The sequence below is a fragment of the Cebus imitator genome, unplaced genomic scaffold (genome assembly GCF_001604975.1).
Source record: "Cebus imitator isolate Cc_AM_T3 unplaced genomic scaffold, Cebus_imitator-1.0 Scaffold277, whole genome shotgun sequence".
NCBI lineage: Eukaryota > Metazoa > Chordata > Mammalia > Primates > Cebidae > Cebus > Cebus imitator.
In genome coordinates, this window is record NW_016107592.1 from 2,696,375 (window position 1) to 2,723,171 (window position 26,797).

General features: G+C 39.8%; 1 protein-coding gene across 1 annotated transcript in view; it reads left to right on the forward strand.

The window, feature by feature from the left end:
• Nucleotides 1-26,797, forward strand: part of KIAA0319L (KIAA0319 like) — a 131,002-nt gene that overhangs the window by 72,150 nt on the left and 32,055 nt on the right. Inside the window, exons 4-7 of the mRNA XM_037728714.1 lie at nucleotides 11,084-11,330; nucleotides 15,106-15,207; nucleotides 19,440-19,537; nucleotides 23,897-23,984. Of these exons, the coding sequence (XP_037584642.1) occupies nucleotides 11,084-11,330; nucleotides 15,106-15,207; nucleotides 19,440-19,537; nucleotides 23,897-23,984 (535 nt within the window). The remainder of the gene's footprint in view (nucleotides 1-11,083; nucleotides 11,331-15,105; nucleotides 15,208-19,439; nucleotides 19,538-23,896; nucleotides 23,985-26,797) is intronic.

The following is a 26,797-nucleotide window of genomic DNA, read 5'->3' on the forward strand; positions in this document are numbered from 1 at the left end:
AGTCCAATCTGGAAGTCTTATCCACTCACAGATTTCAGAATGGTCCCCATCAATATTCCAGCTGGATCAGGCAACTGCCAGCAGGCGGTACCAAGACACATCTGGGTTACACAGTTGGACTGCCAGAACTGCTAACAACTGGCTTCCCGTGTTTACTGTGGTAATTTCCTAAACCCTGCCATCAACAATGTCACAATCAAAGAAACTCACATTTTATATAGCTGAAGTTGAGACCTCACATATTATATTATGGGATTTTATTGTTTTATTTATATGTCTGATGGGATGTATTGTATAATACACATATACTATGTACATTCATGTATATGAATTCCACTTTAATATATTTAAGTAACCAAATATGTCACCTCAGAGGGCTTCTGTCATACACAGAATTTGAAAGCTGGCATCATAGCAGCTTTACTTCCAACATCTGCCCACACGACCGCAATAGGAAAATGTTCCAATATGTTGTATGTTATCTGATATCTCACACCATAATGGGGGAAAGCGAAGAAACACATACTCACTATTTCTGTAAACCACTGCATCTTCTTCTTTAATCAATACCTTTCTGAAAGTTATGTTCACATTATCTCCCTTGTCCACAGTCATAGTTAAAGTAGTTGGTAGGAAGGAAGCTGTAGAAGAGAGAAAACAAATATCAAAAATGGGGTCACACATTTTCTCCAGGAGCAACTGAGTTTTGAGACTCAGAAAATGAGGGCTGGCATTTACTAGGTGTCAGATGGTTTTTGTAATGTGAAAAACAGTGGTGCCAAAATAAATATATAATAAAATTATAACAATATAATTTAATTAAATATATTATATATATAAAGAAAATTGTGTGTGTGTGTGTGTGTGTGTGTGTGTGTGTGTGTGTGTGTGTGTATACACACACAATTTTCCAATTCAATTGGTTGGGGAGGTTTGTGTTGATTAGCTCAGAGTAAATATACCTTATTTGAAATACGTAGGACCAGAAGTGTTTCAGATTTCTTTTATTTTTCCATTTTGAAATGTTTGCATTATACCAGCTAAGGATGCCAAATCAGAAAATCTGAAATCCAAAATATTCTAGTGAGCATTTCCTTTGAGCATCACATTGGTGTTAAAATATTTTTAGATCTTGGAGCATTTCCGATTTCAGGTTTTTGGATTTGGAATACTCAACCTGTATTATCAAACTAAGCCCTGATACTAACAGTAAATGACTATGAATCTGCCATTCTTCTCTAATCCCAACCAAGTTTCCTCAAAGTGGAAAAAAATATGAATGAAATATGAGTTTCCCCAAAGTGAAAGAGAAAAAAACATTTGCCAAATGGCTTTTCCCCTGGTCCTTTTGTATTGCTGCTGTTCCAAAAAATTCTAATTGCTTTAGAATGCCCCATGCATTTCTCAAATAAAATGAGCAAAATGCTGCACTTACTACTCATGGTGTGAATATTGGAGGACTGAAGAATAAAGACAAGGATGGAATCTAATAGCTTGCCTTCTATCTTTTAATTATATATGTATGAACTGACATAGTTATGGGACTGGACAGTACTGAGCTGTAACTGGGAAAATGATTTTATATTTGACTTATAAAATCATAAGCCGAGGCTTGGCACAGTGGCTCATGCCTGTAATCCCAGTACTTTGGGGGGCCAAGGTAGTTGGATCACCTGAGGTCAGGAGTTCAAGACCAGCCTGGCCAACATGGTGAAACCCCATCACTACTAAAAATGCAAAAATTAGATGGGCGTGGTGGTGCGCAACTGTAATTCCAGCTACTCGGGAGGCTAAGGCAGGAGAATTGCTTGAACTCAGGAGGAGGAGGTTGCAGTGAGCGGAGATCATGCCACTGCACTCCAGCCTGGGCAACAGAGCGAGACTCAGTCTCAAAAAAAAATAATAATAATAAGCCAATTGATTGAAAATTTCTGTCACTGTGTCAAGCTTGCCACACAACATTGACTGATTCCCTTGCCTTATTGGACAAGATGTGCGAATAAAATCTTCTAACTTTCCTCCAGCAACAAGAGTTTCTGAATTCCTTTTACTTATATCATAATCTTCAGAAAGTCAAATTCTGAAATAAGGAGGCATTAACTTTAGGCTTTAAGTTAAGCCCATGTTAGCAATATAAGGATCACTACTAAAAGAAGAGAAACAGTCTATCTAACTTTCCTCAACACAGACGGCAAGAGAGAAGAGAAGGAAATAAAAGACATAAAATGAGAAAAAAGGCCCAAAGAAAATGATGGTGTGGAAAAGATAGGATAAGGTGGCAGAAGTTATGCCAACTTTATGTTAAAAGACAGGGGCTCACATCAGATTCAGATCAGAAAACCTTACATTCTAAAATCTTACATTCTAGAATGTGAATTCTAACACACACACACATATATAAAACTGTGTGCTCTTTTCATGAAGTATATATTCAACATAATGACATAAGATTGAGAATACAGGGATAGAAAAATATATAGCAAATACTAACTAAATAAAGCTAGTATTGCAACATGTATACAGAAAAAAAATTAAAGCTAAAAAAATTTAGGGATAAAGATGGTCACTATGTAATGATAAAACAGAACCATCTACTAACTGATAAAATCTTGTTAGATTTGATTCACACGTCTTGTTCAGGAAGATACTATAATCCTGAAATTATATATGCATCTAATAACAGAATTTCAAAGCTCATGAAACAAAAAGTGTCAGAATTAACTGACAAATCCATGAGCAGAGAGGAAACTTTCAGAAACTAATTAATCAAAAAGATTAAAAATTGGCTGGGCACGTGGCTCACGCCTATAGTCCCAGCTACTTGGGAGGCTGAGGCAGGAGACTTGCTTGAACATAGGAGGTGGAGATTGCAGTGAGCTGAGATCCCACCACTACTCTATGGCCTGGGTGACAGAGCAAAACTCTGTCTCACCAAAAAAAAAAAAAAAAAAAGCTCTAAGAATTACACAGAGATGTCAGTTGTTGAACCTTGCAGGGAGCAAAGTCTACAGTTAGTTAAGTCCAGGAAGGTTATTTGTCTATTAGGAAAAAAAACCCAAATAATCCCAAGGAAAATACAGTAGGATCCAGAGTCACTACATGTATTAGAATGTCCAGTGTTAAACCAAAAATTACCAGACATGCAAAGGAACAAGAAAGAGTGATCTATATTTAGGGAAAAAGGGCAGTCAATAGAAAGTGGCTCAAGTTGACTCAGATGTTGGAGTTAGTAGTCAGACATCAAAGTAGCTATCATATGTATGTTCAGAGAGTTAAAGAAAAATCTTGTTTTGTGGTTGCCCAGGATGGAGTGCAGTAGTGCTGTCTTGTCTTACTACAGCATCAAATTCACGGGCTTAAGCAATCCTGCCACCCCGGCCTCCTATGTAGCTAGGCCTACAGGGGTGTGCTACCATGCCCAGGTAATTACAATTTTTTTTTTCTTTTTTGTAGAAATGGGGTCTTGCTATGTTGTGCAGACTGCTCTTGAACTTCTGGCCTTGAACAGTCCTCCTACCTCGGCCTCCCAGAGTGCTAGGATTACAGGTGTGAGCTACTGCATCTGAAAATAGTTTCGATGAGGAATTTCAAAAAAAGAAATGTTAAAAACGGGAAAATAGAAATAAGAGGACTTACAAAATGGCAGCAAGAAGGCATCTGTAGTTTTTCTGTAAAAAGCAAGTATAAAACTGGGCAAAATTGTTAAAACCAAATATTTCTAACATATCTGGAAATAAAATAGAAGCAGAAACAAATTGAGAAAAAAATTCTTTTTTTTTTTTTTTTTTGTGAGACAAGGTCTTACTCCGTCACCCAGGCTGGTGTGATCATGGCTCACTGCAGCCTCCACTTCCCAGGCTCGAGCCATCCACCCACCTCAGCCTCCTGAGTAGCTGGGACTACAAGTGTGCACCACCACACCCACTAACTTTTTCTATTTTTTGTAGACATAGGGTCTCACTATGCTGTCTACGTTCCTGAAAAGCTCCTGGGCTCAAGCAATCATCCTGCCTCAGCCTCCCAAAGCACTGGCTTGCACCACCACACCCCAGCCTAAGAATTTATTCTTTTTTTTTTTTTTCTTTTTTTTTTTTGAGACAGAGTCCCACTCTGTTGCCAGGCACTGGGCTGGAGTGCAGTGGCACAATCTTGGCTCACTGCAACCTCCACCTCCCGGGTTCAAGCAATTCTCCTGCCTCAGCCTCCCGAGTAGCTGGGACTACAGGCGTACGCCACCGCGCCCAGCTAGTTTTTGTATTTTTAGTAGAGACGGGGTTTCACCATGTTGGCCAGGATGGTCTCGATCTCTTGACCTCATGATCCGCCCACCTCGGCCTCCCAAAGTGCTGGGATTACAGGCTTGAGCCACCGCGCCCGGCCAAGAATTTATTCTTAAAAGGCTAGTAATACTTTGAGTAGGTACAGTGGAAGTCTGTGGTCTTCTTATTGGGATGTTTCTCATCTGTCCATACCTCCATCACTCAGCTCTGGTGACAAGAATTGTAGTTTTACCAGTGTGTGGCCGAACATGAAAAGTAGCATCTTAAGGAACCAAAGTTCAGTGGCACATGCCTGTAATTCCAGCTCCCAGGAGGCTGAGGTGGGAGGACTCTTTGAGTCCTGGAGTTCCAACTGGGCTGGAACTTAACATAGAGAGAGCCCCTCTCAACTGAAAAGGAAAAGAAAAAAAAGAAAAAAGAACACTAGCAAATTTTCTGCTAGAGGAGTCTACTTAATGTGGGACAGGTGAAAACTGACAGCTTTGCCAACTAAAAGTGGCAAACTTGGTTAAGAATGAATGGAGAGAATCCACAGCTTTGCTAGCCAAAGGTTACAGTGCCCATTGGAGTAGGTGGTAGACCTGTCAGAAACCAAATGGGAAGATCTTGAAAATAGGAGAGCCATAAAAGGGCTAAAATAAGCTCTGCATTTCTCTGGCTGATTGGGAAGTTACCTGCATGTGCATGAGGGACCCAAGGGAGCCCAATAAAAAGTAAAAATTAAGGGAGACTTGAGAACTGGCTATAACTTTGAATGCATTCCTCAGGCAATACACAGATAGATTGGCAGATGGCAAAGCTTTGTGAGTTTGAGGTCTATGAGGAGCCCCTGACCAGATCATCGTCTGGCTACTAAACGATGCAGGCACTGGCTGCCCTAGAAAGCCAGGCTAAAATAAAAACAAGAAAAACTGAGCAGAGCATCAGTGGCAACATACTATGGGAGAATTAGTCTGCAGTTTAAGTATAAGCAAGTTATTAAAAATAATCAGCCCATTAGATAAATAAAACAGAATCAATAGCTACTCCAGTATATTATCTAAAACGTCTAGTTTTCAACCAATTATTATGAGACTTGCAAGGAAAAATCAGAAAGGCGTGACCCATGCTCAGGGAAAAAAAAGTCATTAATAGAAATGATTTCTGAATAGGCCCAGCTGTTAGATTTAGCAGAGACTTCAAAGCAGCTATTAAAAATATCGCCTCTGATCTTGGAAGCTAAGCAGGGTCGGGATGAATGATTAAAAAATTAAAAGAAATTGTATTCAAAGGAAATGAGATGACAGTTACTTAACAAATAGGGAAGTGGCTGTAACCACTTTTAGTCAACATTGTAGTAGAGGTCCTAGCCAATTATAATGCAAGAAAAAGAAATGAAAGAAATAGAGATTGGAAGTGAAGAAGCAAAACTGCCTTTATTCACAGATGATAGGATTATTTCTGGAAAATTCTAAAGAATCTACATAAAAGCCACTGGAACTATTAAGTAAAGCTAGCAAGATTGCAGGATATGAGGTCAATATGCAGAAATCACTTGTGTTTCTAAATTAGCAATGAGTAATTGGGAATTGAAGTTTTATTATTTAATTTATTTTAGAGATGGGGGCTCACTTCCTTGCCTAGGCTGGTCTTGAACTTCTGGGCTCAAGCAATCCTGTCTCAGCCTCCCAAGTAGCTGAAACTCTAGGTGTGCACCACCATACCTGGCTTGAAGTTTTTAAAAATGTATAACACCCAAAGCCATGAAATACTTAGGCATAAATTTAATAAAATGTGTGCAAAAACTATATACTGAAAACTACAAAACTCTGCTGAGAGGAATCTGAGAAATAAGTAAATGAAGAGAAATACCACTGTAATGGGTTGACTGATGTCCTCCCCTCCCCCATTCATGCCCATCTGGAACCTCAGCATGTGACCTTATTTGGGAATAGGGTCTTGGCAGATGTAATTAGTTAAGAATCTCCAGATGAAGTCATCCTGTATTTAGGGTGGGCCCTTAATACAATGACTGATATCTTTATACAAGAGAAAGGAAAGGGAGATTTGGACCTGTCTACAGAAGGATGGCCACATGAAGAGCAGAGTTATGTTGCCGCAAGTCAAGGAATGCTAAGAGCCTCTGGGAGCTAGAAGAGGCAAAGGAAGATTCTCCTCGGTCCTTCAGAGGGAGTATGCCCCTGCCAACACCTTAATTTCAGACTTCTGGGCTCCAGAACTGTGAGAGAATGAACTTCTATTGTTTTAAGCTACCAAGTTTATAGTAATTTGTTACGGCAGCTCTAGGAAACGAGTATAACCATGTTATACGAATTGGGATCTAGAATGATCAAAATTATTTTGAAAAAGAACACAGAGTTGGAGGACTTAAACTATCTAACTTGAAGACTTTATAGCTACAGTAATCAAGGCAGTGGTGTTGGTATAAAGCTAGACTAAGTTAATGGAACATAATATAGAATCTAGAAATAAACCCATACATATACGGTCAATTGATACGCCAGTGTAGTTCAGTGGGGAAGGGATAATCTTTTCAACAAATGGTGCTAGAACAATTTGATAATGTTATGTAAAAATGTGAACTTTGATCCTTACCTCTCACAGTACAGGAAAATCAACTCAAAATGGATCATAGATCTAAATTTAAGAACAAAAGCTATCTTACGGAAGAAAACACAGGAGAACATTTTCATGATCTTGGTTTGGCAAAGATTTCTTAGCCATGTCACTGAAAGCATGAACTGTAGAAGAAACAAATGATAAATTGGAGCTCATCAAAATTATGAGTTTTTGTTAATCAAAAGCTAATACTAATAAAATGAAAAAGCAAGCTACAGACTGGGAAAACATTTGCAAATTGTGTGTCTGGTAAAGGACTCGTTTATAGAAATAAATGAGCTCTTGTAACTTGATTAGAAAACTACTAACCCATTTTAAAAAGCAGGCAAAAGATTTGAACAGGTAGTCTACCAAAGAGGTTGTAGAAGTGTCCAATAAATACACAAAAAGATATTTAATGTCACTAATCACTAGAAAAATGTAAATTTCAACCACAGTGAGATGCCACTACATACCTTTAAAGTGGCTAAAATTAAAAAGATTTCTACACCAAATTATGTCAAGGTTGTAAGATAACTGAAATACACTGGTGGTGGTACTCTATTATGTCATAACAACTTTGGAAAATGGTTTGGCAGTTTCTTGAAAAAGATAAAGGTACATTGATTGGGGGTTCTGTTTATAAGTATTTACCTAGGAGAAATGAAAGAACGTGTCCATATAAAGACTTGCAGAGGAGTGGTTTTAGCAGCTTGATTTGTAATAGCCAAAAACTAGAATCAACCCAAATGTTCATCTATATGTGAATGAATAAACAAATTATACTATATTTATAAAGCAGAAAATTACTTAGCAATAATAAGGAATGAATTATTGATACACAAAACACAGGTGAATAACAAAATAATTTTGCTGAGTGAAATAATGACTGCCTCCCTCAAAAAAAAGATTACTTACTTTGTAATTCAATTTATAGAACATTCTAGGAAATGCAAACTATACTAGCAAAAAGCAGAGAATGGTTGCTTAGGGTAGGGAGGAGAAGGCATTACAAAGGAGCATGAGGAATCTTTGGAAGTGATGGCTATGCATTAACTTGACTGTACTGATGATTTCAAGTGTGTGTACATCAAAATTTATCAGTGTATGTGGGGAATGCTCCCGTGTGAAGCCCCCCCAGTGTTGGGCCTCACTGTGCGTGAGCTTGATCCCGGACACAGTTTCCTGCTGGAGGCAGTCGAGCTATGGGGAAGTAGGAACGGAAAGAATAAGAATAATGTCAGCCTCTATTTCTGACTACAGTGACCCCGGGTAATGGATGTGTGTGCTCTTTCGGTTCCTGTTGAGGAGTGGGTTTTATGACTCTGTTTACCAAGTTAAGTATAGCCTTTTGAGGACCAGATGACATTCCTATACTCAGATAAAGATTTATGGCATAGCCTGTGACATTTCTAGATTGTTATCCTTGTGACCACATGTTCTGTTAACAATGATAAAGTATATCACCTGCTTATCTTTTATGACCCGTGATTATGTACCCCCTCTGCTGACATTTGCTTTTTGCAACTTTCTGTTCCCCTTATTGTATAGCTTACATAATGTGTACTGACGTCAATCCTTATAATCTAAAGGTATATATTGGAACCCTGGACACAAACTTGCTGCATAGGCATTGCCTATTCAGTCCTCCAGACCCCAGCTTTCTGTCTCTCTTTACTTCTGCGTACCCCCTCTTTCAGGCTGGGACCCTCTCACTGGCTGAGACTCCCCGGTGGGCTCCCCGTCGCCCACAAGTGTACATCTTACATTATGTTCAATTTATTGCATGTCAATTATACCTTAATGAAGCTGTAAAAAGAGGAGGCAGAGATTTGGATAAACTTTACCTCTTCAAAGAAAAAATGGTCAATAAGCACATGAAAATATGTTCAGTATTATTAGTCATCAGGAAAGTCATCAGTGATATATCATTTCATAACCACTAGAACGACAAAAAATAAAAAGACCAGGAATATCAAGTGTTGGTGAAGTTGTAGAGCAACTGGAACCCTCATATGTTGTTGGTAGAAATGCAAAATGTATAGCCACTTTGGTAATAGTTCATAGTTTCTTACAAAGTTAAACATATATTTATGTATAACCAGCAATTCTCCTAAGTATTTACCTAAGATAAATTAAAACACATGTTTACAGAAACATGTATACTTAAACATGCGTAGCAATTTTTTTACTAAGAACTGAAAACAACTTAAATCACCATCAGTACATAAATGTAAAACAAATTTTTGTGTGTCTATAATGGAAGAGAGAAATAAAAGAGTAATAAAATAAGAGAGAATGTACTACTGATATGCACAATATCACGAATGAGTTTCAAAAACATGTTGAGTGAAAGTAGCCAGAAACAAAAATAGTATGTATATGCTTCCTTTTATATGAAATACAAGAAAACCCAAACTAATCTTACTTTGACAGCAAACAAATCAGTGGTTGCCTGAGCCTAGAGGTAGAGAGAGGGATTTATTATAAAGGGCCATGAATGAATTTTGGGGGCTGATATAAATGTTTTCTGTCCTAATTGTGGTTACATGAGTGTATGTATTTGTCAAAATTATTGACTTTATATGCTTGAAATGTGTGTAGTTTGTTTTATGTGAATTATTTTTCAACCAATTTGATTTTTTTTGAGAGAGAGTGAGTCTTACTCTGTAACTCAGGCTGGAATACAGTGGTGCGATCTTGGCTCACTGCAGCCCCCGCCTTCCACATTCAAGCAATTCTCGTGCCTCAGCCTCCTGAGTACCTGGGATTACAGGTGTGTGCCACCATGCCCAGCTAAGCTTTGTATTTTTAGTAGAGATGGGGTTTTCACCATGTTGATCAGGCTGGTCTCAAACTCCTGACCTCCAGTGATCCACCCACCTCAGCCTCCCAAAGTGCTGGGATTACAGGTGTGACACACCACGCCTACCAAATTTGACTTTTTAAAAATGCATACTACCACCCTCGTTTAGCCACTCATTATTTCTCATTTGGATGAAACCAGTACTCCTCTGAGTAGTCTTCCCGCTATTGCCTTACTTTTTCAAACTCATATCCTAAGAAATGACTTGTAAGACAGAAACCTGACCTTGTTACTTACTTGCATATAACTCTTAAATTGCTCACCATTACTTAGTTTCTTAAAATAACATCTAATGCTTTTTTCTGTCTGGTCTTTCCCTCCGTCTTTCCAGCTCATCTTCCATTACGTTTGCCTCTCACTTTGCTTATGGCTGACAGTTCCCAATAGAGACCATGTTGATTTCATTTTTGTGCCTACACTTAATGTCTGCCGTCTGCCTTTTGTCTAGTAAACAACCTTTTATCCTCTAAAACTCAGCTTAGGGCTCCTCTCTTTCAGGAAGCCTTTTTATTTAATTTTTTTTTAAAAATCATTGTTTTTCATATCCCCTCTCAAAGGGAGATGGATTAAGTAACTTCAGCTTGTGTTTTTTTGGCTTTTCGTAACATTTATAGGTATATTTGCTTTTTGAGACAAGGTCTCGTTCTGTCACCTAAGCTAGAGTACAATGGCAGGATCATGGTTCACTGCAGCCTTGACCTCCCAGGCTCAAGTGATTCTCCCACCTCAGCCTCCCAAGTAGCTGGGACCACAGGCATGGCCACCATGCCCAGCTAATTTTTTATGTTTTGTAGAGATGGGGTCTTGCCATATTGCCCAGGCTGGTCTTGAACTCCTGGGTTCAAGAGGTCTCTCGCCTTGGCCTCCCAAAGTGTTGGGAATACACGTGTGAGCCACCATGCCTGACTGGTATATTTACTATTTTAGTTTTTTATGCTTTCAGTTCTCTCTCCCCTATTGTTGAGCACATGATTAGTTTTATTTATAATTTGGATCCACAAGGCCTGTTTCATAAAAGGTACTCAATAAATATTTGTAGAAAGATTGAATAGAAATATTAACAGAGTAAAAGTATACATTGTTTTGCTTTTCCAGCACACTTAGAATGCAGCAAATTACTATTTTATTTTAAATAAAACTTGTTGTATAGGAAAAAACTCAGAATATTTATCTCAACATTTAATACCATTTTTATTTGAGTAGTGAGATTAGTTTCTTTAATATTTTTGATATTTTTGTGTTTTTCAAGAAAACATTTAATATACTATTATTTCATGAGACATAACCTGAAAAATTGTATAACTTTTACCTACTCAAATTAGTTTTTTTATTTCCTTAGGTCTACAAGGCGGTTACAGTTTCCAGTCTCTTAACCACAGACCTGACTGCAGAGCTGTCTGGTGGGCCAAAGAACATATCAGTGCAACCTGAAATATCAGAGGGTCTTCCTTCTATGCCCAGCACTCAGCAAGTAAAAATTTCTGAGAAAATTCAGATTGCTATCCCTCAGCCAGTGGCTCCCTCCTACAGTTATGCTACCCCTACCCCCCAGGCCTCTTTCCAGAGCACCTCAGCACCATACCCAGGTAAGGACCTTTGCTCTTGGAGATAGAAGGGGAAAGTAGAACATTTGATCAAAGTATTCCCTTTTAGAGGAAATAAGGAAAGGAGGCATATTCTCTAACATGAATACTTTATGTTAGAGAAAAAATAACTGTCCGTGCCACTGCAGTCATGGACTGGGGGCTCTAGAGCCTTTCCTCAGTAGGCCTCCAGCCTATGGAAGTTTATGAGGCTAATTTTCACAAGTCCAGATTCCACTGTGACTTAAAGGCACATCATTCAACTAAGTATAATGTTCAAGTGATCAGTCAGAGCCTACAGGGAAGAAAGAGATCAGTGTACTTGTTTACCTTCTGAAAGGCTGGTTATAGGTCTCTCATTTTTATAGCATTTTTAATTTTATTTAAAAACTTTTAATTTTTGTAGATATGTAGTAGTTGTATACATTTATGTGATACATGAGAAGTTTTGATGCAGGCATGCAATGTGTAGTAATTACATCATGTAAAATGGAGTATCCATCCCCTCAAGCCTAGATCCTTTGTGTCACAAACAATCCAGTTATACTCTTTTAGTTATTTTAAAATGTGCAATTAAAATATTATTGACTATAGTCACCCTGTTGGGTTATCAAATATTAGGTCTTATTTGTTCTTTCTAGCTTTTTTTTTTGTACTCATTAACCATGCCTTCTTCCCCTTACCCCCACACTACCCTTCCCAGCCTCTGGTAACCATCCTTCTATCTAACCATTACTCTCTATCTCCATGTGTTCAGTTGTTTTGATTTTTAGATTCTACAAATAAGTGAGAACATGCAGTGTTTGTCTATGCCTGGCTTATTCACTTAACATAATGACCTCCACTTCCATCCATGTTGTTGCAAATGACAAGATTTCCCTCTTTTTTATGGCTGAGTAGTACTCCATTGTATATAAGCACCACATTTTCTTTATTCATTCATCTGTTGATGGACACTTAGGTTGCTTCCAAATTTTGGCTTTTGAGAACAGTGCTTCAAACATGGGAGTACAGATACTTCTTCAATATACTGATTTCCTTTTTTGGGGGGGCATAGACCCAGCAATGGGATTACTGAATCGTATGGTAGTTCTATTTTTATTTTTTTGAGGAAACTCCCAACCATTCTCCATAGTGGTTGTACTAATTTACATTCCCACCAGTAGTGAACGAGGGTTCTCTTTTCACCACATCCTCACCAGCATTTATTATTGCCTTTCTTTGTATATAAGCCATTTTAACTGGGGTGAAATGATGTCTCATTGTAGGCTTGATTTGCATCTCTCTGATGATCAATGATGTTGATAACCTTTTGATATGCCTGTTTGCCATTTGTATGTCTTCTTTTGAGAACTCTCTGTTCAAATTTTTTGCCCATTTTTAAATTGGATTATTAAATTTTTTTCCTGTGGAGTTTGAGCTCCTTATATAGTCTGGTTATTAATCCCTTGTCAAATGGGGAGTTTGCAGATATTTTCTCCCATTCTGTGGGTTGTCTCTTCACTTTGTTGATTATTTCCTTTGCTGTGCAGAAGCTTTTTAACTTGATGTGATCCTGTTTGTTCATTTTCGCTTTGGTTGCCTGTCCTTGTGGGGTATTACTCAAGAAATTTTTTTGCCTAGACCAGTATCCTGGAGAAGCATCTTTATTTTTAAAGCCACTCATAGGAAGTAGATGTATACATAGTGTTGCCTCAACAAATCTGTGCTTCATGGGTGCTGTCCTAAGGTATTAGGAAGAGTTGGTTAATCAAGAAACTAAGTTGGTCTTTATCCCCTGGAAAAGAATCAGGAGGTTAAAAGCAAAGTCAGTGAAAAAATTTTTGCCAATTTTTAATTTCCCAGGGTGTACTTTGGTAGTAATAGAACATGAAATTTTAGGGTTTCAATCCTGAGGCACCAAAGTAATTTTTGTATCCAGGCAAAATGCCTGTAATTTTTGGTATAAATGTGTAAGATTTGGGTTGAACTGTATTGAATAGTCATTTTTTGGGTTCATTTTAGTTTGAGCATCATGTTTCTTTGTTTTCTTTTTTTTTGAAAGTCACTTCAGAGAGTTCTTATTCCATCTCCTGGGGCATCCAAATGCTGAAGCTTCCATTAAGGATGGTTTCATTTCTCCCCAAGTGCAATGTTCCCATGCAGAGGCAGATAAATCTCAAGTTTCATACTTGTCTAGGAAGCCCTTCTCGCCTCCCAGGCTTGAAATATGAGTGGACTAGCCTGTTGTTTGCTTTAAGCTCTCCTAGTTCCGAGGTCTCATAACAAATGAACATTTATTGTCAGAGAGATAAGATTTATATAATCAGTGGCTTTCAATGGTCTGCAAACGTTTTTGGTTGGGGAGAGGGAGTGTTGCTACTGATATCTAGTGGGTATAGGCCAGTGATACTGTTAAACACCTTACAGTGCTCAGGACATTTCCCTCCCTGACAAAGAATTACCTGGTCCAAAATATCAGGCGTGCTGAGCCTGAGAAACTCTGACATATGTGAAATAGCTGGTGAATAGTATAAAGACAATATATAGCTCTTTGCTGACTTGAGTGTTCCAAAAATGCTAGCATACTTCAAGATTAGATCAGTTTGAACTGAAATGGTCTGGGAAGATTTCTTGGAGAGGAGACAGACTTTAAGCTAGAAACATAATGCTGTATTTAGAATAAAGCAAGGCAAACACCCCAATTGAAAGAAATAGCTTTACCAAAGTCCCTGAGAGTAGACCATGGCTTTGTGGAACACAAAAGGCAAAATCATTATAACTAGAGGCAAAATTAGATAGGAAGGATAAGACAGTGAGGACAGTGAGATCAGATGATCAGATGGAAGTTTGGATTTAAATTTGATATGGGAGGTTGGAAGTGTGGATTTAAATTTGATATGAGAGCAGGAGTCTTAAATAGAAGAGTAACATGGTGGGTGAGTATTTTGGAAAGATTAATGGTGTTAGTTGTTTTAGGAAGACAGAATAGATTGGAATGGAGAGAACTAGCAGAGGGAAGATAAAATAAGATTCTTGGAATAAGTAAGCTGGGCGTGGTGGTGCATGCCTGTAGTCCCAGCTACTTGGGAGGATGAGGTGGGAAGATCACTTGAGCCCAGGAATTTGAGGTTGCAGTGAGCTATGATTACACCACTGCACTCATTCTATCCTGAGCAACAGAGTGAGACCCTGACTCAAAAAGAAAAAAAAAATTATTGGAATAGTCTTATGTGAACAATGAATCTTGTTGTAGCAATTGGAATGGAAAGAAAGTAAGGCAAATTTGTGACCATTTGCCTTCCCTTCTGGAAACTTTATATATGTATCTTATTAGAAAGTTATTTGTTAGCATAAAGGTGATACTTGAAAGAGAATTTGAACTCTGTGAAATGTATTATATAAGGAGGTCTTAGGGACAGATTGTAGTAAAAATACAATGGAGAAAAGGAGAAAAAGGAGGAAAAGTAGAGTAATATGGTGTCATAATAACCAAGAGTTTTAAGATGGAGGCAGTTGGCAGTAGTAGAAGCCACTGAGATGTGAGATGAATAATGAGGGTTGAGACATAGCTTTGAGATTTACTAAGAAGGAATTTATTGATGGCCTTAAAAGATCCTTTTGAATGGAAAAGTGGGGACAGAATCAAATTTCAAGCGATTACAGAGTAGAAAAAAGGTTAGTAATTGATGGCAGTAGCTAAATATTGATCATGAAAGGAGTTTGATCACAAAAGAAGGAGAGAAATAAGACAGTTTGGATCTGTTTCTTACCTCTGGTATATTTACTTTGTTTCCAGTTATAAAGGAACTGGTGGTATCTGCTGGAGAGAGTGTCCAGATAACCCTACCTAAGAATGAAGTTCAGTTAAATGCATATGTTCTACAAGAACCACTTAAAGGTAAACATCCCCTTACATTTGGATAACTGTTTTTGTTTTTAAAAGAGATGGAGTCTTGCTGTGTTGTCCAGCTCCTGGTCTCAAACTCTTGGGCTCAGGAGATCCTCCCACCTTAGCCTTCCTAGTAGCTGGAACCACAGGCATATGCTACCACTGCTAGCCCTTATCTATTTTCCCCCTCCAACTTTCTGTCAGGAAAATACTTTTTTTTTAAGTTACAAATTTATATTAGCAGTCATCTTGAATAACTTCTCTCCAAGTTCTACATCTGCTATTTACTGGTTGTTTGGCCAAAATAAACGGATTAATTTGAGTCCCAGTTTCTTTCCCTTAAAATGGATTTAATACAACCTAATAAATATGTTCTGTATTAATTAGCATCAGCTGTATGCTAGGCACTAAACTGGTAACTTATCTACTATCTCATTTTGCCCTGAAAGTAATGTTATGAGGTAGGAATTATTACCCCCATTTTACTGAGAAAGAAATGGAAATTAAGAGAAGATAAGTTATTTACTTAGATTCACACAGATAATGACTGGCTGAGCTGGGATTTGAATCCAAGCTTGACATCAAAGCCTGTGATCTCAAACCCTACATTATATAGTACCTCTCATATTCCGTAAATATTTGTGCATTCCCCAGGCTATATCCTATCCTCATAGGACCGTTGTAAGGACCATTGTTACCCATAGTGAGACCCTGTCCCTGGGAAAAAAAAAAAAGATAAGCCCAATGTGATATACAAAATTCAGGTTTATAAAATATATAAAGTAGGGGTGATTAATTCATTATTTAAGAAAACTTTTCTACTATGAACATTCCTTTCACTTTTGAAGTATATGTTAACATACCAAAATTGGACTTACAAACACATAGGGGTTCTCTTAAGACTATTTATGACATGAGTGATACATACTTGGATGGAAATTGAATGAGTTGGGTTTATGTTATTCTCATTAAAAGGTTAGTCAAGTATGTCCTTCCCTATTTAGGATGGGGTCCTTCCATTTTAGGTATACACATCTCCAATACAGTATTCTTAATTTCTATGCCTAATACCAAATAGTATATTTATGCAAAGAGTACTTTTCCAGAAGCAAAATGCCCTGTCTGTTCTATATTTCTGCTGTGGTTTCCTTATCAATTTATTTCACATCCCTCTAGAAAAGCTTTTTCCTTTCTTCCTCTGGTGATAAGTTAAGGAGAATGGGTTTAGTGGCTTTTGAAGTTGGAGGTAAGGAACTGCCTTGAGCTGTTGACTACTTCTGCTCTTTTGTGAAAGACATGCATGGTTCTACTGTGTTTTCTTTCCCAACCCATATTTGCATATACATTTCTGTGGGTATCATCTTGTAGATCAGTGTTCCAAAACACATTTAGTTTAGAAATAGATTCTTTGGCTGGGAGCAGTGGCTCATACCTGTAATCCCAGCACTTTGGGAGGCTAAGGTGGGTGGATCACCTGAGGTCAGGAGTTCGAGACCAGCCTGGCCAACATGGCAAAACCCCATCTCTACCAAAAATACAAAAAAACTAGCTGGGTGTGGTGACAGGTGCCTGTAAACCCAGTTACTTGAGAGGCTGAGACAGGAGAATCGCTTGAACCCAGGAGGTGGAGGTTGCAGTGAGCCAGTATCACACCACTGCACTTCAGCTGGGACGACAAAGCAAGACTCTGTTTCAAAAAAAAAAAAAAAAAAAAAAGGGCCGGCATGGTGGTTCATGCCTGTAATCCCAGCACTTTGGGAGGTGGATCACCTGAGGTGGGTGGATCACCTGAGGTCAGGAGTTCAAGACAAGCCTGGCCAACGTGGTCAAACCCCATCTCTAGTAAAAAAACAAAAATTAGCCAGGCGTGGTGGTGGGAGGCACGTGAATCGCTTGAACATGGGAGGCAAAGGTTGCAGTGAGCCAAGATCATGCCACTGCACTCCAGCCTGGGTGACAGATTGAGACTCCATCTTGAAAAAAAAGGGAAATAGATTCTTTTCCCTTGTCCTCTCCCCAGTTTCTCCTGCCTTTAATGGATATGTGAGATGGATGGTTTCAAACTTTCAGACGTTGGGGTGATGAGGCAGGACCAATTCTGCATGCTCTTTATCCATCTCCTGCCCTGTGGCAACCCATTAGGATCCCTCCAGGTCCAGTTTCAAAACCACTCTCCAGCTGGGCGTGGTGGCTCACGCCTGTAATCCCAGCACTTTGGGAGGCTGAGGCAGGCGGATCACTTGAGGTCAGGAGTTCGAGACCAGCCTGGCCAACATAGTGAAACTCTGTCTCTACTAAAAATACAAAAATTAGCTGAGCATGGTGGTGCGTGCCTGTAATCCTAGTCATTGGGGAAGCTGAGGCAGGAGAATCACTTGAACTCTAAAGGCAGATGTTGCAGTGAGCTGAGATTGCGCCACTACACTCCAGCCTGGGCAACAGCAAAATTCCCCTCAATCAGTAAGTCAGTCAAACAAACAAATGAACCACTGTCCTCAATCACTATAACCAGCACTCTTTCTAACAGACTTAACTTAGTTGTTCCTGCCTTTGAGCACATTTCTGCCTGCAAGGCATAGTTTATCTCCTGAGCTTTTCTGTCCTGGGAATATTGTCCTGTTTTGAAATTTATGTTGCTAGCCTTAGCTATTATAAAATTATCTGTTCCCAAACTGTTTTCTATGTGGAAAAGAATTCCCAACTACAGTTGGAAGAAATGTCTCTGAGCATAAGTACTACTTGTACTGCTTCTTTCCCTCTCCTCTTGTAACCTAACTACTACATAATATATACATTTGTGAGAGCTGTTGGCACTGACGACTGGCCAAAAAAATACTTGTTTTGGAGGAGGAAGAAAGGAAGATCTTGCCTCCCAGGCTTATAAAATAATATTGGTCTTCAGATGAAGGATATCTTGGAATTAGGTTCTGTGTACTGATTTTAACATTTGAACTCATGAAATAAGAAAAAGACCACTCTCTGTTAAGCATTTAAGGTTTTTTCTTTCCTCCTTTTTCTTTTTTACTTTCAGTTAGTAACTTAAACTAAACCTTCCTACCAAAGCCCTCCCTTTGTTATAACTGAGCGAGTACAGAATCATCACTGAGACAAAAGTAAGCCAATTCAGAGGGTCGTTTATTGCCAGCGACCACGGAGGACTACTGTCTCTCCAACCCGGCCCCAAAAAGAGGGTGTGAGGACCTTTTATGCATGTAAGCCACCTCCTGAGTGGGGATGAGCGTGAGGGGCTTCGGACATTCCGAGGGCCAGGGGACTTTGGACATTCCGATTGTTACTTAAGTGGTTCACAGAAGTCAAGATAAGCATTAGTTTACACATTGCTTGGGTAGGGTGGAAATTACAGACCTTAGTTACTTATTACAAGTTGCAGGGGGCCAAGATGGCATGGGTTTGTACTACTTGACCTGTCACATCAGGGTTACAGAGAGCAGTTTCAACAGAAAGGCGAGGTATGGTTGAGGTATGCAGTTTTGTGGGGCTTTTACCATGTCTCACACCTTCCCTAGCCAGAAATGCATTTTGATCCAAAAAAATTTAAGACTACTTTTTCTGGGGAGGGATACCATTTAGATAGGATTCTACCCTTGCCCTACCTAGTGATATAGTCTGACCTGCAAATGAGGACCATTTAATGCTTCATTTGATTTTAATTAATTTCAGTGAGCCTGTTTTAAATGGGCCATCCCCTACCATCTTCTGCAGTGTGTTATTTAGCTCAGCAGGAATGAAGTAGCTCTTTTAACTCACCAGGGTGTGATGACCTCAGTGAGAGGAGCATTGTTAGCACTCTGTAAAAAGCTATTTTTGAACCATGTTATTTAGAAGTCATTGCTGTTCTTTGTTGCAAAAGAAGTTTTGCAGGAAAATGGCCTTTGTTCCTAATGAGTTCATCTATAATGGTTGGTAGGGCATGTATTTTCAGTGGTATGCCACACCATGAGCAACCTGGTATTTTTTAGGGAGGATTGACCCTGAGAGGGAGGGTATGGGGCAAATAAGCATTGTTGGGAGAGAGTTGGAAGAAGCTCTAACTGTAGCTGACTCAGCAAAATTCGCTTTCTTTGAGCAGATGGCTTGATTTCCCTACAGGCTTTGGGGTGAAATCTTAAAAACTAAAGCCTTGTCAAGATCAGAAGAGATTTGTTATTGGCAGGCTATGTGGCTGTCCTCTTTGTGTGTAGGTGTGTGTTTTCATGATTTTTGTAACTGCCCTTCTATAGGAGAAACCTACACCTACGACTGGCAGCTGATTACTCATCCTAAAGACTACAGTGGAGAAATGGAAGGGAAATACTCTCAGATCCTCAAACTATCGAAGGTGAATTTGTCTCCTTTTACTTGCAGGGCTAAGGTAGAGGAGTTGACTCTTTTCTAAAATGAATACCATATAATTTTCTGTGTACACTTAAGTTTAAACAGTCTTTTAGAAATGAATCCTCCAAAATTCTGACTGGCTGACATGCAGTATTTGTTAGTGTATGATTCTCAAAGTTTCATTTGTGGTAAGAAGACTGTACCAGCATGGTAGTGGTGGCTGAACATATACAATAAACAGCTTTTAAGGCTAACTTAAGGATTTTAGAATTTGGGAGATAAGCTAGGTTATTTGTGGCCACATGACTGTATACATTGACTCAGCCTTTGTGGGATTCAATATAGGTTTTTCGGGTTTTTTTGGGAGGACAGGGTCTTGCTTTTGTTGCCTAGGCTGAAGTGCAGTGGTGTGATCACGGCTGACTGCAGTCTTGACTTCCTGGGCTCAAGCAATCCTCCCAGCTTGGCCTCTTGAGTAGCTGGGACTACAGGGTCATGCCTTTATACCTGGCTAATTTTTGTATTTTTTGCTGAGATTACAGGCATAAGCCACCATGCTCAGCCTAAGTATAGTTGTTGACAGCTATAAAATGTTTGTATTTGGCCGGGCCTGGCAGCTCACACTTATAATCCACACACTTTGGGAGGCTAAGGTTGGTGGATCACCTGAGGTTAGGAGTTTGAGACCAACCTGGCCAACATGGTGAAACCCTGTCTCTACTAAAAATAAAATATTAGCTGGGTGTGGTGGTTCATACCTGTTATTCCAGCTGGTCAGGAGGCTGAGTTGGGAGGATCACTTAAACCTAGGAGTTTAAGGCTACAGTGAGTTATGATCTTACCACTGCACCAAAACCCAAGTTACAAAGTAAGATCCTTTCTCTAATAAAAAAGTTTGTATTCTTTGGCCCACCAGTCTCATTTAGTCATTCATTCTACATCTATTCATAATACACTGGTTATGTGGCAGGCATTTAATGTTCAAGAACAATAGAGTCTAGTAGGTGATACTGATAGGAAGCAGGTAATGATAACAGGTGGCATACTAAGTCAGTGCAGGGGGTCATTGAAGCCCTGGAAAGTTAGAGTGTCTTACCTAACTTTAGAGTTTACCTAATGGGGTCATGAAAGCAACTGACATACTGGGTAAAGGGTAAAGGGATAATACCCCAAGCAGAAGAAGCAACATGTCCACTGGGCCAAAAATGAGAGAGAAAATGTGGGCAAAGGGGAATTTAAATGTGATTCTGACTAAGTTGGAAAGATGTAGGGCCAGATGGAGCAAAACCCTTATATGCCAGATTAAGGACTTTGAATCCTATCCAGAAGGAATATGGAGCCTTTGAAAAGTTTTAAGCAAGAGAAACACATGTTTAGATCTTCATATTAGAAGAATCACCTGACTACAGATTGGAGGAGGTAAGATTCAAACTATGGAGATCAGTGAGGAATCTGTTGAAAAATATAGGTGAAAAATGATAATAGCCTGAGTAAAAGAACTAAATAAGTAAAATTAAAAACCACCAGCTTGGACAACATGGTGAAACCCTATCTCCACAAAAAATGTAAAAATTAGTCAGGTGTGGTGGCACGTGCCTGTGGTCCCAGCTACTCAGGAGGCTGAAGTGGGAGGATCACTTGAGCCCAGGAGGTGGAGGTTGCAGTGAGCCATGATCATACCACTGCACTCCAGCCTGGGCAACAGAGTGAGATTATGTCTCAAAAAATAAAAATAAAAACCACCTATTGAGTTTGTACCATGTGCCATACCCAGTGCTGATTATTTTATATACTTATTTCTTTTAATCATCATAATAATGCCAAGATGTAGATATTACTATCTTTTTTACATATGACAAAACTAAAAACTGGAGAAATCATTTGGCCAAAGTTCACAAAGATATTAAATGGCAGGTCTGAACTGGAGCTTTCCATCTCTAAAGGCCTTGTCTTGAATAATTGTGCTATGACAAGCGGTTAAGAACTAAGGTGATGGCAGTGTGGGTGGGAAACAAGTGAGTAGATTGGAAAAATAATATGGAGTTTGACTTGATAAAATTTGATGATTGATGAACTGGTTGGGGATGTTGGGGAAAAGAAGTCCAGGATAATTCTAGCTTTTTGGCATAGGTACCTTGGTGGATGTTCATTTAAATGAGGGGAAGGAGGAGCAAGTTTTAGGGAGAAGTTTATAGATGATTAATTCATTTTTGGACAAAGTGAGTTTGAGGTACCTGTGAGACATTTGAATTGAGCTGTCCAGATAGTAGCTGGGAGAAAGGGGCTGGAGGTCAAAGACAAGTCTGGACTAGAGAGATAAATTTGCATATCAACCTCAAATAGATGATTACTGAAGCCACAGCAATAAAGTCAACCAGGGAGAGTGTGCAGAGTGAAGAAATAAGCAGGCTGAGGTTGGAATCCTGGAAACATCCATCATTTAAGGGACAGAAGCTACAGGAAACTAAAGGAAATGAAGTATGGGCACAGAAGGAGAAGCCAAGAGAGTGTTATAAAGAGGAAGTAGCCAAAGATGCTACCTGTGGCTCAATTAGTATTTACACAAAGAAAATACTTGAAAAGAAAGAAAGAAAAAACAATTTCCTGGAAGATGTTCATTACAGCATTAGTCATAATAGTAAAAATTTGGAAACAACCCAAGTATCCAACAATGTGAAATGCTTATATGAAATTTGACACATTTGTGTACTGCTCTGTGGTCATTAAAATAAATATATTTAAAAGATTATGGCTGGGCGTGGTGGCTCACCCCTATAATCCAAGCACTTTGGGAGGCTGAGGCGGGTGTTATCACCTGAAGTCAGGAGTTCAAGACCAGCCTGACCAACATAGCAAAACCCTGTCTCTACTAAAAATATTAAAATTATCAGGGAATGGTGGTGTGCACCTGTAGTCCCAGCTACACAGGAGGCTGAGGCATGAGAATTGCTTGAACCCAGGAGGCAGCAGTTGCAGTGAGCCAAGATCGCGCCACTGCTCTCCAGCCTGGTCGACAGGGTGAGACTTTGACTCAAAAAAAAAAAAGAAAAGAAAAAAAAAAAGATTGTATCATAGCAGGGAAGGTGTTCATGCTAAGTGAATGGAAGAAAGAACAATAGAAAGTTTGATACCTTAATTTTAGCTAGACTTTGAATACCACTGAAATAAGAGCTCCTTGAAGGTAGAGATCTTACCTTATTCATATCCAAACTCCAAGCCTAGGACAATGACTGGTACATCATTTGGTTCCAATAAATGTTTGTTAAACAAATGAGCCATGCAAAACTATTATTTTAATATGTGATCAAGAATTAGAGGCCGGGCGCGGTGGCTCAAGCCTGTAATCCCAGCACTTTGGGAGGCCGAGGCGGGTGGATCACGAGATCAAGAGATTGAGACCATCCTGGTCAACACGATGAAACCCCGTCTCTACTAAAAATACAAAAAATTAGCTGGGCATGGTGGCGCGTGCCTGTAATCCCAGCTACTCAGGAGGCTGAGGCAGGAGAATTGCCTGAACCCAGGAGGCGGAGGTTGCGGTGAGCGAGATCGCGCCATTGCACTCCAGCCTGGGTAACAAGAGTGAAACTCCGTCCCCAAAAAAAAAAAAAAAAAAGAATTAGAAGGAAATGGAGAAATTTGATGAGTTGATGTGTTTTGATAGTGATATGCTGGACGCTTTTGTGTTATTTTTTCTTTTATATTAAGTTTATAAATTAGTAAAAATCGAGGGGGGAATATTCAGATATTTGGGAGCTATTTAGTATCTTTACAAAATGTTTTTCTTTGAAGATATGATTATTTTAATTTTGTAACTCTGTGAAGTGGTATATTTGGGCCCTTGATGTTCTTCTGAAAAAGAAAATGGGAGTACAGAGATGTTTGAAATCCCTTCTGTTGTCTTAGAGTCAGCTGGTCATAAGATTCACATTAAAAGCTTTTCTTTTTTTTTTTTAGTTCATTGTTTATGCCTTCAGCTAGTTTACTTTTTCTTACTGGAGTACAGTGACATAATCTAGGCTCACTGTAACCTCTGTCTCCCAGGCTCAAGCCATCCTTTCGCCTCAGCCTACTGAGTACCTGGGACTACAGGCATGTGCCACCACACCTGGCTAATTTTCCTACTTTTGGTAGAGATGGGGTTTTGACATGTTGTCCAGGCTGGTCTTGAACACAGGAACTCAAGTGAACCACCCACCTCCTCCCAAACTGCTAGGATTATAGGCTAGTTTACTTTTTCCATTTTGGAAACAGGGCAAGGAAAGAATGAAAGATTCAGCATGGGAAAGTTCAGATATACATTATTTTAAATGTAATTCCTGCACTTTATGTTTGTCTAAGAGATCTTCTCTCACTTCTGCAGCTCACTCCAGGACTGTATGAATTTAAAGTGATTGTAGAGGGTCAAAATGCCCATGGGGAAGGCTATGTGAACGTGACGGTCAAGCCAGGTATGTTTACAGCCCTGGCTGTATCTGCCTTCCTCCCTCTACAGGACTCCTGAGGAGATAGAAATTTGATTTGGGTTTTTTTTAAATTCCCATTTTTTAATAGTATATTTATTCAGCAATTCCTAGTTCAACGTGGTGAATAGTTGTAATAGAAAGTACAGACTTTGTTCCAACAGTGCTCTAGTTGGAACGCTGAGCTGGACACATGGCCCACAGAGCAGTATGGCCTAAGCAATAGCTTATCTATTGAGAACTACTTTTCCAAGTGGGCCATGCTGAGAGAGGACCATGTGTTGTAATTAACAGACACAGGGAAGCCAAGAGCCTAGGAGAAACATGCAGAAGGAGAACCAGCCAAGTGACCAGCTCTTTCTGATCTCTTTCCAGAGATGTGGGCCTTTGTACACTGAGTTCCTCATTTAAACACTACCAGCCTCTTTCACCTTGGTAACAAAATCCTGCCATTCTTTAAAAATGAACCACTGCTGGTATATCACAGTGCAGTAGGAAGGTATCTTATTTTGCATTTTCAGATAAATTTTAAGAAAAGTTGGACAGTTGTATTAGTGCGTTTTCATGCTGCTGCTAAAGACATACCTGAGACTGGGCAATTTACAAAAGAAAGAGGTTTAATGGACTTACAGTTCCATGTGGCTGGAGAGGCCTCACAATCATGGTGGAAGGCAAGGAGGAGCAAGTCACATCTTACATGGATGGCAGCAGGCAAAAAGAGAGCTCATTCAGGGAAACTCCTGTTTTTAAAACCATCAAGTCTCATAAGACTCATTCACTATCACAAGAACAGCACAGGAAAGACCTGCCCCCATAATTCAATCACCTCCCACCAGGTTCCTCCCATGACACTTGGGAATTGTGGAAGTTAGAATTCAAGATGAAATTTTGGTGGGGACACAGCCAAACCATATCATTCCATCCCTGGCCCCTGCCAAATCTCATGTCCTCACATTTCAAAACCAATCATGCCTTCCTAACAGTCCCCTAAAGTCTTAACTCACTTTAGAATTAACTCAAAAGTCCACAGTCCAATATCTCATCTGAGACAAGGCAAGTCCCTTCTGCCTATGAGCCTGTAAAATAAAGGCAAGTTAGTTACTTCCTAGGTACAATGCGGGTACAGGCATTGGGTAAATACATCTGTTCCAAATGGGAGAAATTGGCCAAAACAAAGGGGTTACAGGCCCCATGCAAGTCTGAAATCCAGCAAGGACAATCAAATCTTAAAACTCCAAAATGATCTCCTTTGGCTCCATGTCTCACATCCAGGTCATGCTGATGCAAGAGGTGGGTTACCATGGTCTTGGGCAGTTCCACCCCTGTAGCTTTGCAGGGGATAGTCTCCCTCTCAGCTGCTTCCACAGCCTGGTGTTGAGTGTCTGTGGCTTTTCTAGGTACACAACAAGCTGTCAGTGGATCTACCATGCTGGGGTCTGGAGGACAGTGGCCCTCTTCTCACAGCTCCACTAGGCAATAGTGTTGGGGCTCCAACTCCACATTTCCCTTCCACACTGCTCTAGCAGAGATTCTCCATGAAGCCCCACCCCTGCGGCAGACATCTGCCTGGACATCCAGGTGTTTCCATACATCCTCTGAAATCTAGGTGCAAGATCCCAAACCTCAATTCTTGACTTCTGTGCCCTTGAAGGCTCAAGACCATGTGGAAACTGCCAAGGTTTGAGGCTTGCACCCTCTGAAGCCACAGCCCGAGCTCTATATTGGCCCCTTTCAAGCCATGGCTGGAGCAGCTGGGATGCAGGGCACCAAGTCCCTAGGCTGCACACAGCATGGGGAACCTGGCCTGACTCATGAAACCATTTTTTCCACCTAGGCCTCCAAGCCCCTGTGAAGGGCTGCCGTGAAGACCTTTCACATGCCTTGGAGACATTTTCCCCATTTTTTTGGGGATTAACATTTGGCTCCTTGTTACTGATGCAGATTTGTACAGCAAATTGTGAATTTCTTCTGAGAAAATGGGATTTTGTTTTCTATTGTGTTGTCAGGCTGCAAATTTTCTGGACTTTTTTGTTCTGCTTCCCTTACAAAACTGAATGCCTTTAACAGCACCCAAGTCACATCCTGAATGCTTTGCTGCTTGGAAATTTCTCTTGCCAGATACCCTAAATCATCTCTCTCAAGCTCAAAGTTTCACAGATCTCTATGGCTGGGGCAAAATGCCACCAGTCTCTTTGCTAAAACATAGCAAAAGTCACCTTTGCTCCAGTTCCCAAGTTCCTCATCTCCATCTTAGGCCACTTCAGCCTGGATTTTATTGTCCACATTGCTGTTAGCATTTTGGGCAAAACCATTCAACAAGTCTCTAGCAAGTTCCAAACTTTCCCACATTTTCCTGTCTTCTTCTGAACCCTCCAAACTGTTTAAAACTTGCCCGTTATCCAGTTCCAAAGTCACTTCCACATTTTCGGGTATCTTTTCAGCAGCACCCCACTGGTACGCTACTGGTACCAATTTACTGTATTCGTTCATTTTCTTGCTGATAAAGACATACCTGAGACTGGGCGATTTACCAAAAAAAATGAGGTTTAATGGACTTAGAGTTCCACGTGGCTGGGGAGGCCTCACAATAATGGCAGAAGGCAAGGAGGAGCAAGTCACATCTTACATGGATGGCAGCAGGCAAAAAGAGAGCTTGTCCAGGGAAACTCCTGTTTTTAAAACCATCAGATCTCAGGCCGGGCGCGGTGGCTCAAGCCTGTAATCCCAGCACTTTGGGAGGCCGAGGTGGGTGGATCACGAGGTCAAGAGATCGAGACCATCCTGGTCAACATGGTGAAACC